General features: G+C 42.3%; 1 protein-coding gene across 7 annotated transcripts in view; it reads left to right on the top strand.

The window, feature by feature from the left end:
- Window positions 1-13,401, top strand: part of LOC138769231 (voltage-gated potassium channel KCNC1-like) — a 67,729-nt gene that overhangs the window by 42,435 nt on the left and 11,893 nt on the right. For 4 of the 7 annotated variants that reach the window (XM_069947558.1, XM_069947559.1, XM_069947560.1 and 1 more), the window contains exon 3: window positions 10,791-10,985. The exons of 1 other annotated variant lie outside the window; for it this stretch is intronic. In XM_069947558.1, coding sequence (XP_069803659.1) covers window positions 10,791-10,985 — 195 coding nt within the window. The remainder of the gene's footprint in view (window positions 1-10,790; window positions 10,986-13,401) is intronic. 2 more of the 7 variants (XM_069947562.1, XM_069947561.1) reach the window with 2 other exon arrangements.

Below are 13,401 nucleotides of genomic sequence, written 5' to 3'. Positions count from 1 at the left end.
AACAAGAGCCCCCTGCCCATACACATACTCACCTGGCCCAGTGCAATCCCTGGATGTTCGTTCTCCCAGCTCCCCATAGAAATCCCCAGAGAAAACCTCTCCTGCTCTGGACAGTGCCAGTCTCGGCCAGAGATGTCAGCAGAGAGCAGTGTCAGACTGAAAATAAAACATTTCCTGCATGACATACAGCAGCTAATAAGTATGGGAAGACTTAAGATTTTTAATAGAAGTAAATTACAAATCTATATAACTTTCTGACACCAGCTGATTTGAAAGAAAAAGATTTTAGCTGGACAACCCCTTTAAGTATACAGGATTCTTAAAGGGAACCTGTCAGTGCGTGCTGAGAGATGAGTCCAACACCCATAGAGAATGACAGGAGAGTCCAGCGCTCCGTCATTCTCTATGAGCGTTGGACTCATCTCTCAGCGCGCGCGCCGGGCTGCAGCGGCTGAGATCTTTATCACCCGACCACCTCCAGAAGCGGGACCCGGCAGGATTAGGTGAGTATAGGAGGCTCTAAAGGGGGGTCGGGAGCCTGTCACCCCGGCACGGGGGGTGACAGGTTCCCTTTAATAAAAAGGCCACTGGAGGTCAATGGGTAGAATACTTTGACCAAGTGATGGCACCTTTTTTATGCTCTAACCATACTAAGGCCATGTTCAGTATTGCAAATCTTTGTCAGAAATACAGATTTGTGACAATGACTTTTACTTTCAATTATGCCAATTTTGGAATTTTCAAAAAAAAGGCTTTGAAGCTTGGCGGTACTTTCTCACTAGGTGGCGCTGTTTTCTCAAACTTTAGAGAGAATACATTGATAACCAGTGTAGAATAGTACAGCATTCAAGCTATCAGTTGGTGCCCCATAAGCTAGCAGCGATTTTGTAGATTAGTGCCTATTTACTGCACTGCAGGTAGGGCGGCACAAACAATCTAACAATTGTTCAAGCAACCCTATGCCCCCATCATTTATCGGCCACATATTCCCTATTAATAGTCAAAATAACCCCAAAAACCTGTTTCACAAGGTGATATCAGCCTGTTTGGCCCAAAATCGCCCATTGTAATAGGGCCCTTAGTCTAAACATGGAGATTTTTTGCACTGTCCTAGTAAAATTCTCTTTGTTGCTCATACCAACCAATCACAGCTCGGCTTTCATGTCTCTTATTGCTGTGGTAAAATCGAAGATGAGTTGTGATTGGTTGCTATAGGCAACAATGAGAATCTGACTCTTCAGTGCCACTCAGACTGGTGTGTCCCCACATTACCACATTTTATACTGTCGAACAGGCTCACCCACAGTTTTCAGGCCATCCCCAAATTGCCTTTTTAACCACAATCCAACATGGCAGCACCACTGGGTACTGCCACCCACCCCTTTACAGCAAGTGAAAAATCATAGTGCTGGAAGGAGGTGCTTTAGAGAAACAAAAGAGGTAGTTGTAGCTGTGCTTGTAGAGTAGAAAGTAGAGGAAAGGAGTTTGCCAAAGGAGCCCCAACCCAGTGTAGCCATGTACTCTGCCGGAACTTTTAGTAGATATCTCTTCAATAGGGAAGTATTACTTGTACTTGTGTTTAGACTGTGTCTCACCACCTTCTGCCCCCTGGTATCGTAGAACCCGTCCCAGTAGGGTAGTACAAGCCCCAGCCGTGGTTATCTGGGAGTAGCTAGGTGTCCGAGGTTTCCCAGTTACCTGCACTGCGCGATAGGATACGTAGGCCTTGTGTACTGGCTGCTTTGTCCAATACAGGTTAGTTCCTCTCTTGTTCAGGATACTGCCCTGCTCTGTTCAGACATGTTCCTGGTGGGCGTGGGTCAGGATGTTCCTTGGTTACTACTCTCCCTTGGGTGTGCTTAGCACTGCATAATAGGTATAGTAATAGTTGTAGAAAATGTGTTGGTCTCTAACTGCATCTGCTCACTTTAGTGGCTAGACGAGACTGAACTGCTGTCCCTGACAGGGGTCCTGGAATAAGCCAGGCCCTGGCTTAACTTCTGCAGGGACTGTTGCTCTTGTGTCCTTCCTCTCTGAGAATCTGGATAAGACTAAAGTGTACTTCCTCCACCAGTGAAACTCCTCCCACAGAGGCCCTCTGTATGCCTGCCTGTGAGTGGTGGAGATGCGTGTACTATAACTGCATTTCTTTGGTGTTTACTCTATTTTTCTATTGGTTTACTCTTCATAACTAGATTACATGCAAATACCCAGAGTGTTCTCAATATATGGAGTTTAACCAATGGGAAAATACAGACACAATAATATAAATCCCAAATCTAATTATGACTACATTTGTATAAGTATTTTTCTGCAAATATCAGTATACGTTGCAGAGGACTCCTTAAAGAGTCTCTGTTACCTTCAGGCCACCTTCACTTATTTGTGGTTTGTTTTTTTTCTGTATAAAAAGCACTTTGATGCTATGTAAATATACAGTACAGTAATTTGGGCAGTATTTTTAAAAATACTAACCGAAATATTGAACAAAATACTATAGGGGAGATTTATCAAACATGGTGTAAAGTGAAACTGGCTCAGTTGCCCCTAGTAACCAATCAGATTCCACCTTTCATTTTCCAAAGAATCTGTGAGGAATGAAAGGTGGAATCTGATTGGTTGCTAGGGGCAACTGAGCCAGTTTCACTTTACACCATGTTTGATAAATCTGCCCCTATATCTTTATACATTATAGCTATATATACAAACCATGCCCCCATGCAGTCACCAATATCCTCATGATGTTGTCAGGATTGAACATTGCACAGTTGTTAGTGACCTCCATGTGGGCGTGGCTTCAAGCACAATGTGGGAACGCCGCAGCCCACATGGTTTGGACACGCTGCAGATTTCACACATTACTGCACAGAAAATGCACTACATACTACAGTACCAGAATCAATGTGGGAATTGACATGTGGTGTGCAATACAAACTTATCCACTGGATTTATTGTAGATTTAAAAATCTTGAAAAAATAAGCATTGTTGCAGATTCTGCTTTGGAAATGCTGCAAATCTGTTGTGAATTTTGCAGTTGATGATTTTAAATATATATTTTTTTTACATTAAAATTTTCTATGCTAAATCACAATTTGGGGTGGATTTTCTTATGTAGATTTACATGCAAAAATGCAGCAAATTTTCTCAGAATTTATGTTCTGTGTGAAAGCATCTTGAGGCTATGTTCTCACACAGTATTTTTGGTCAGTATTTTGCGACCAAAACCTGGAGTGAATTGAAAACACAGAAAGGCTCTGTTCACACTCAATACACACACAATAATTGCTGTTATTTTAAAACAAAGGATGTTGTTTTAAAATAACGAACTTTATTTGCCATTAAATCCACCACTCAATGTCAACAGAGTGTTAACAGAGCCTTTTTGTGTTTTCAATTCACCCCTGGTTTTGGTTGCAAAATACTGGGCAACAATACTGTGTGGCACTTTTTGAGCCAAAGCCAAAATTTAAAATAAATGGGAACTATAAAAGAAGGACTTAGGGTACTATTACACGGAACGATAATTGGCCCGATTCAGCTGATTATCGCTCTGTGTAATAAATGCAATGATCAGCCGATGACAACGATCATCGGCTGATGGTTGATATAGGTTAGAACCTATTCTTGTCGGGCGCCAACTGCGCACCGCAGCAGTGTGCAGCCGGCGACTGACGATATACTCTACTCATCCACATTCCAGGGCTGCTCCTGCCGTCCGCTTCTCCCGGGGTCCCGCGCGCTCTAGCTTCACAGCGGCCTGTCAGCTGATAGGCTGCTCAGCCAATCACAGGCTGCGGCGGTCCCGGCCTGTGATTGGCTGAGCGGCCTATCAGCTGACAGGCCACTGTGAAGCTAGAGCGTGCGCGGGACTCGGGGAGAAGTGGATGGCAGGAGCAGCCCTGGAACGTGGATGGGTAATGTATGCCAGTTTAGCAAGGGCTGCAAGGACATCGGTAACGATGTCTTTGCAGCTCTTGTTAAACGATTATCGGGCTGTGTAATAGGCCCAGTAAACGAGCAACGATCTAGCAGATCGGCGCTCGTTTACAGGTTTTATCGGGCCCTGCTTGGCCCGTGTAATACCACCCTTAGACTTCTGCTTCCTGCTGGGTCCACTTCTGGCTTTGGCTCAAAAACTGCAGAAGCAGTTAAAACAGCACCCTTAAAACAGCCACATTTACACTTTTCCAATTTTTTTAAATACAAAATGTATAATCAGATCTATAAAATTATGCGGGCAATGCACTAGTAATTTGTGCCGCATTTATGGACCATACATGGCCAAATCACAGATCTGTAAAATTATGGATGTGTGAACGGCCCCTTTAGAAATCAGTTTGTCTGTAATTGCAGATGTGTGAATTTAGCCTTAGGCCGGTTTTACATCAGCGTATGGGAAAACATCTGTAATACGGATTTGTAATAGGGACATTTTTAGATATAAGTAAATGGGCTGTCTTCTAGACCAAATGGCCTTAGTGATAGAGCCTCAACTGCAGATTTCCAGTGAGACATCTAGTGGCTGATTTTTTAGCATTGCATTTTACATAGAAAAAAATTAAATAAGATAAATTGTAAAGATGTAATGTAATATATCACCTGCCTTGCTGATGTAACCTTATTTATTGGTAATGATAGCCCCCATTAAAGTATAATTTAAAGTAAAAATCCCCCCCCACACACACACACACACACACACATGTGTATAGTAAGCAATCCAAAGCAGATATCACATAACCCAAGAAGGTCATAGGTCTCACAGTCCATAACCCAAAATGGCTTAAAAACCACCACTGATGGGAAATTAGAAACTGAGTGCATAATATTCTGAGCTTTGCAAAGGGGAATGCCTAGTTATATCTAAGTGCATAGACGAGTCTTGAGTGCAACAGAGAGTTGCTAATGTTGCAGCATACATTATTTAATAGAGCTATAAGGGGAAACTGTTTAGATATTGTGGGCATTGTTGCAAGGTTACAAAGTGTCATAATCTTCCTTCAGGCATTCTTTTTACCATTTTACATTGTCTTGAGGGCTAGATTGTTCATATGAATCAATACTTCCACTTTGGTGCCATCTCAGTCAACCTTTTTTTTCCGTGACCTTAACAGCCAGGACATTGAGATGCATAGGGTTTACCAATGGTCAACACCCATGCCAGAATAAAGAATAAACATTGGTCAGTGTATCTCTCATTTGTGTAATCAATGGCAAACATAGCATAGAGGCAGACTACATGACTACGAGGCTCCTGGAGAAAGAGGGCCCAGCCATAGTTCATCCAATACCTTTTTCTGTTGGGTGTCAAGAGCCTATGCAGAATTGGCTTTTCCAGTGGCGTTGTATTGCTTGAAAACAAGGTGGTGGGAAATTTGTTCTTGAAAAGGGGCAAGGAGGTGGAATCCAGTTATAAACCCTTCTGTCTTTAGCATGTCAGAACCCAGCACCATTATTGGGACCTTGTTTGACCTTTGCTATTGGACCCTGTCTATTGTCTGCATACTGGTATCAAATAATATGTTAACATTGACTACACAGTTCTCTTTGGAGGCTGAAGTGGTTATTTCCTCATTCACCATAAAGTTATAACTGATTGCAAGATGTTGGATTGCACTGATTGCACAATGTTGGATTGCACAATGTTGGACTGAGACAGTTACAAACTGACTGTTCCCTATTTCCATTAGGCCACCCCCAAACTGCCGCCACACATTGTAGAGGTCCTCGCACCACGTCCGGTTCAAGGTTGGGCATTTCTCCTGGTGAAGAAAAACTATTTTTATTGCCGCGACGCAATGTGGCAGGTAGTCAATCTGGTGTGGCCTAGAGCATCCATGCCGTAGCCATGCAGCACCTCTCTTCACTTTCAACATGGATGGAGGTGGGAAGAGAGGGGCCACAGGCATAGGGCACGGATGCTTTAGGCCACACCATATTGACTCCCCGCCCCACCGCACTTCAGCTAGACAAGTAGTTTTTCTTCAAAATACCAGCAGCGGGAGAAGACCGACGCCCAAACCGGAGCACCTAGGACCTCTACAACACGGTACCGCCGGTTTTAGGGCAGCTACAGAGGAAACAACTATTATACCAACTGGGCACCAGAATAGTAGCTTAATAGTAGCTTAACTCATGCCAGACCCCCAATATTGAGTTATATCCAGAGCTACTTCCTCTCTCCCTAAGGCCACCATTGGTTTACATGTCCAAACTCTTCTTGTTTTTAACGGGATTCAACAAAAAAATAATCTTGTGACTTTAGGTGGAATTTATTAAGGTCTGTGCCTGACGCAGGTGCAGACTGACCAAAATTTTGCCATATTCGACCAATCTGCACCACGCTTACACAGTGCATTGCAGTCCATAACACGATTGACAGCAAATCCATCTAATATGCATTTGGCCTTACTTAGATATATAGTGACTGGCATGCACTTTACCTTGATGTGATGTTCTATCTGCTCCTCTTGTTTGTTGGGCAATATTTTTTTTACATAATTGAGCCCTGGCAACATAAAAGATCCGGAGATGCAATCATCAGAAGACCGTGTCTCTTATCTGTGACCCAGGAGGTAATGATATCTCCTGACATTCACTGGGATTCATTTAGACACATGGTTGACAGTGATCTCAATAAGATCACATTTTCTGATTATTGTATACAAGTGAGCTGGGTGTCTCCTGACAAGAGAACAAGTGCCATATGCCGTGCTATTTAAAGCAATGCTAGCTTGGTATGACAATGCTTACACTGAAAGGCTTTTTGAATGAACAAACTTTAATGCATATACTATATGCATTCATCAATATCCTACAATGTAAAGCTGAGTTGCAGGAAAAGAGCCGAAGGGATCTTTGCCACTTTGTATATAGGTTCCAATAGAGCTTACTTCACAATTACGGCCAGTCCCCCTTCTATAGCAATAAATTGATATGTTCCCACTGTGCATAGAATGCCCGGTGTTACTGAAGATCATCCCGGCGAGTACTGCATCAACTGGGTGATCTTCATTTTTGGTAAATTCGGATGCAGGCGCACCCGTGTGCGCCCACATCCCAATTCACTGGTGCACGCAATGGAGCGTGCAGCCATAGCCATGTCTCTGCGGCCACTATTCAATGAATAGCGGCCGCACAAAACTGACATGTCGGATTCAAATACAACGTATGTTTAGCATAAATCGCGGCCATTGTTGCAAATTGCAACAACGGCCATGATTTATGCTAAGCATATGTTGTGTGAACATGGCCTTAATGTGTTTTTCTTTGTGTGTGTGCAAAAGTAATACAAAGCCCCCTTATAAGTAGGTCAATAGGCCCCCCTGGCTTCTTCTCTTGTTGTACCAATGGGCCATTGCACTAACCAATTCTTATCATTGACAAATCCAACTTGAACTTGTAGTTTCCATTTTTTTTTAAGCATCAGGACCAACGTTCAATTTCTCCAGCAGGACCGCATTGTGAATAGAATGATGGGGGGGGAAATGATGATGCATTTTATAGTCCAAGATACTTGGAAGGAACCAATCTCATTATACATATGATTAAATTGTTGTGTTCCCTAGTCGTTACAATAAATTATAGGCTGTATGGTTGAAAGTCTCTTCAATTATCCTCTTGCCATTTGATAGTTTAACTGCATGCTTTTATCAGAGTAGTATATAATTCAAGGTCAGAATAAAGTTAACGTTTTATGTACAATTTTGCATTCAGTAAAGCCGGAAGAATAAAGACCGGGAGTGCAAGGACTGGCAGCGTCCTGTCAATCGAGGGTTAAAACATATGTTCACTTTACAGATTGTATATATAATTAATCAACATGAAATGTTAATTGAGTTTATAAATGCATTGTATTACGTATATACACAGTCTGTGTTATAGACCAGCTCCATTCACAATTCTTCAAGTTTCAAAGCAGAAATTCCCAGAATTTACAGCTTTTGTGTTGTCTCTTCAGAGATCGATTTCATAATTTACATTCTGGGGAACGTTTTTTATACCCCATGTACCATATAGTTCTCTGATGTAGGGGGGGGGGGAAACTGATACAGCAAGATGAAGGCAAATGTGCCTATTCATCATTAACTGCTTGCTTCACCTGCAGCGGCCACTATGGGACAAGTGTGGTATTACATGTGGCCATTTTAAGTGACAGCTGCTGCTGCTGACTCATAGACTGGATTTCCAAGGGGTTTTAAGATTTTAAGATTAAATAACGGAACACAGAATCAAATCTGCTGCGGATCCTGTAAGTGTGAACGCACCCTGTTCACATGGTGTATAACACCAGCCATTCTGTGACCCAGCCGAGTCTTAGAATGGTCCGTGTTATGGAAGATCATCCGGGCCGGTATTGCAGTAACGGCTGGATGACCATCATTTCTGATTCGGATGCGTGCGCACCCTTGTGGGTCTGCATTCCATTTTACCGCTGCACACAATGGAGCGTGCGGCCGGAGCCTGACATGTTTTGTGCAGCCTCTATTAAATGAATAGCGGCTGCAGAAAACTGACATGTCAGTTTTTCGTGCGTCCGGAAGGAATCCCAGCCGGAGTGTATACTATGTGTATACGCTCCGCCAGTGATTCCATCGATTCCAATACAACAGATGTTTAGCATAAATCACGGCTGTTGTTGCAAATTGCAGGAACGGCCGTGATTTATGCTGAACATACGTTGTGTGAACATGGCCTAAAGGAGTATCTTCATCTCATAAAGTCATAGCATATCCCTAAGATAGTCCATAAATTTAATGATCCTTGTGGTCACCTCTGTAATACAAGGTTTTCCAGCCCCACATAATTCTTGGTGCTTGATGTTCCTCCGCCATTTTTTTCTCACACAATACAGTAAAGACTTGCATGGGTTCTGTGAATACTGCAGTCAAAGGTGTAAGTACCAAGATAGCCGACGTAGCAGAAGACCAAACGCAGAATGTAGAAGAACGAAAAGTGGAAACATATCACCTGCATTGTTGTATAATATGTATAATTTATAAGGCTTCCAACCTCTGCACTCTATGTAGTCAGAAAGATATAGGGGGAGATTCATCAAATGGGTGTATAGTAAAACTGGCTTAGTTGCCCCTAGCAACCAATCAGAATCCACTTTTCATTCTTCACAGATTCCTTGAAAAATGAAAGGTGGAATCTGGTTGCTAGGGGCAACTGAGCCAATTCTACTCTACACCAGTTTGATAACCCCCCCCCCCCCCATAGTCTTTCAAGGACAATACTTTCCATGTCCACCGTTACCTCATACCATCTTATTGATAATACTGCAATAACAGCACAGATTGGGGTTCATATAATCTGTTGTAGCTGCCCCATATGAGAGGTGTGAAGGAACCCTGGGGTACAGAGGATGTCAGGGCTCCATCCTCCAGGTAAGGAGATGGAGCCCGTTTGATCACTGTATGCTAAGTCTATACAGCTAAATATATATGACTATAGACACTGAGATTTGTAGTTGGGATATATCATTATTTCCATTATATCCGGAAACAAGCTTAGTGCACATTGGGTGATATTAACATATAATATTAATGTCTAAGTGAGACAATAAGTATCTTGCTAGTTCTTCCCTTGCATTGGTCAAAATGAAATAAGTGCTGAGAACTGGCACCATCTTCCTTTCACTGCTACAGATAAATGATGGCGTCTAGAGGAACATGGAGATGAGATGGTGTCACCTACTTACAACTCTGTCTGTTGCTAGGCAACAGCCTGAGCATATTCAGTCCCTAGCACAGACGAATAGCTATTCTTTGGGGAGTCTGAGGACTTCGTGATGAATGAATACAATGAGAAATGCTCTATGCAATGGGTGCCTTTAAAGAGGCACTCATTCTAAATGGTTAAAGTAACCACAATGCCTGGTAGGGCCCGAAACTGCAATTACACTCTTTATAACATAACTTTATTGATGTGACATTCACATTATCAGCTGTGAGACCTTAGGCTGGGTTTACACGCTGTAAGACACCAGCCATTCTGTGACCCCACCGTGTCACAAAACGGCCAGTGCCTGTGAAGATCATCCTGGCCGGTATCGGCCGGATGAACTTCGTTTGTGCTAAATTGGGATGCGGGCGCATCCGTGTGTGCCCACATCCTAATTCCCCATAGCACAAAATGGAAAGTGTGGCTGGAGCCACGCTCTCCATTGTGTGAACTGACAGTTCTGTGTGGCTGCTATTCAATGAATAGCGGTCGCATAAAACTGACATGTCAGTTTTCACTGCGGCCGCTAGGGACCCCAGCCAGGGGGGGAACCGGGATTCCATTGACTGTAGTGCAACATAAATTTACTATTAATCACAACCAGTGTTGCAAATCGGCAATAACAGCCGCGATTAATCGAAAAATACACGTCGTGTGAACTTAGCTTTATATAGACAGGGCTATGTCTTTCCAAATCCTGTCCAATCTACTAAACTTACTACAGGTGACTCCAGTCAGACAGGATTGGGAAAAAAACAGGAGTTCCCAGAGCTAAATTGCAAGTTTCATAGGAAAGGATCTGAATTTTTTCCTTGCATAAGTGTGTTTTTACGTTTTTACTATGGGGTATTGAGTGGGAGGCCATAAGATAACAAAATGTGAAAAAATGAAAGGGTCTGAAGCCTTACTGAATGCATTGTATATTGTAAAAATATGATACAGAATTGCATGCTAAATGGACTTTTATGGTTTATCGGTGGATGGGGATGTACATTTCCAGGTCCATTACCTATAGAATTGGTCTAACATCAGTAATGAATCTGTTTGTTTTACTTTGCTCCTCAAGACTCCAAGCAGAACGGGGATGCTGCCAACGCTGCACTGGCCAATGAGGATTGCCCGACAATAGACCAGGCTCTTTCCCCAGAAGAAAAGTCTCCCGTCACCCCTGGTGCAAGAGAGAGATACAATCGCGACCGAGCTTGTTTCCTGTTGTCAACGGGGGATTTTGGTCATTCTCCAGATGGCAACATCCGCAAAGGTATTCACCTCTGATGCATACTTCCCCCACCTTCATCGCTCACTTCCATTTATGCAGCTAACTGCAGCCAGCAATGCAAAAGCTTGAAAAATGATAACCCTGAAAAACTACCATGCAAAGACCAATGTCTCTGATCTGCTTTCTACTTAGATCTTGCTGGTTCTGATCACTCTCAGTCTCCGTTAAGTGGGATTTGTAGATGTGAGCTACACATAGATTTAAAAAAATTAAAAAAAAATAGCCACGTCTTCCCTTGCAATCTTGCTTCTTGTAGGCTGCTTTAGTAGGAATAGTACATTTTAGTCTCTATTTTAATTGAACTGTGTATGTGCCATGGTGGTCAGGAAATATACTGAGGAGAAACAAGAAGCAGCTCAGCTACAAATGCGAAAATGCAATACCACCTTTTTTTGTACCGTAAGAAGATATTAGAAAAAAATGGGTGCACTCCATATATGATTGAAACAAAACATCCATATCAAAGGTTACTCTCCTCCAGCAGTACAAAAAATGACCACATCGCCTCTGGGTCATACACCCTTTGTACCTCAGAACTCTCCAGAATTAAGAACCTGAGGTGATGGGTGAAGGTTGGGGTGGAAACAAAGCCCAATCAGTAAGCATGGTCAATGGAAGGATGTAGGCATTATGGAACACCCCAATGTTATCTCAGCATGCTCATATGTGATATTTTTCAATGTCTATATGTTGGAAATTAGAAATGCCAGGCTAGTCACAACCATGTTCTCATGTTATATGTTATGTCCTTCGACTCTTGTGTCTTTTGTTGCTCTTTTGTTTTTCAGCTCATGTGACAGATCATAATGGCCCGATTTCTGACTGAGGTTTTATTGCTATATAAGTTTATTACTGCCATTTCCCACATACCCCTAATAGATTTTGCTACTTGTACCAAAATCTTATAAAAGCACTACTGCAGCTACATTAGTCAGCATACCCATATCCCTGTCATGCTGTTACTGGCATAGTGGGTTGAGCTGTCATGCAAGAGACCAGTGCATACGTGACCATAACGTATTGTATGCAATTGAGACACTGTGTGTCAAAGGTTGGTTGTAGATTATAGTATGTGTCCATATTGCTGTATGTTTGTATGGGTGTGTGTCCTGTATGTTGATGTCCTTCCATAATAGATCATTTTCACCCCCAGACCAGTGCTGAACAATACTGTGATCTTTTGTACCTTCACAAGTTTTGGATATTACTCTATTAGATTAGATTAGAGTTTTACAGTACCAATACTCACTTTGCACATTTCATCGCTTGTTTGGATAGTTTGGGTGGCGACTGGTTTCATTTTGTTCATCCTGATCATAAAGTTTCAATAGAAGTAGCCAGAATTTATCCCAACAAGTTATATGGGCCAAGTTGTACTGTCTTTTCATTTTCACAACCTGAGTTAAAAATTATTTTTATGCACGTCCATAAGAAATTCCATTCCATTGACATTATTTTTTGTCTTCGAAATTTCTGTAAATGAAGTCGCGCTCCAGATGTAGATTTAAAAAAAAAAAAGAAAAATTTTATATATGACAACCAGTGTATTAGCAAAACTTAGGAAAGTGGCCTGGCACACAGGAAAGGTGAGGACACTGTGGTCCAGTATGCAGGGAAACTGGAGAAGGAGTGGCCTGGCACCCAAAAAAAAAAAAAAAAAACTAAAAAAGTGTAGCTTGGCACAAAGTAATACTGGAGAAGGATTGGCTCAGAACCATAGCTGGAAAAGTATTAGGTCTGGCACACAGAAAAACTAGGGAAGAAAGTGTGTGGCACATATATGAAATAGGAAAAGGGTGGTCTAATACTTTGAGGGTGGGCTGGGGAAGGAGTGACCTAGCACATAGGAGACATTAGAGAGTAGTTGGCTGGTACATTGAAGAACTGAAGAGAAGGTGGTATGGCGCAGAGACATACTGGAATAAAGCATTTTTTTAGATAGACAATATATATTGGGGAAGAAGTGGACTGGCACACAAAAAGCTGGCGAAGGAAGGGTGTGACACAGGTGAACGAGAGAATAGACATGAACGCATGCTCAAGTCCGATCGTTCAGTATGTGACTACCGGTGGCTAAACAAGTTAGGTGCAGCCTTAAGGAGTCCAGGAAAACATGGATACAGCCATAGGCTGTAGGTTTGGCCAATGCTGAACGATCAGACTCGAGCCTGTTATCTCACTTCTATTAGGGAAGAAACAGTCTAGAACTTGGGGAGGAATGGTCTGGCACACAGAAGGTTAAAATACAGATGATCTGTCAAAGAACATCTGTGAAGAGTTGGCAGGTTGATACTTTAAGACTCTTCATGCATAGTTCCTTCATTGGAAAAAAAAATTCTGCATAAAATACTATGAAAAGAGCGTTCATAGATCCAAGACAATGGGAATAAAGTCAATA

Source organism: Dendropsophus ebraccatus, chromosome 12 (assembly GCF_027789765.1).
Source record: "Dendropsophus ebraccatus isolate aDenEbr1 chromosome 12, aDenEbr1.pat, whole genome shotgun sequence".
Classification (NCBI taxonomy): domain Eukaryota; kingdom Metazoa; phylum Chordata; class Amphibia; order Anura; family Hylidae; genus Dendropsophus; species Dendropsophus ebraccatus.
This window is presented reverse-complemented; position numbering and strand designations above follow the sequence as displayed.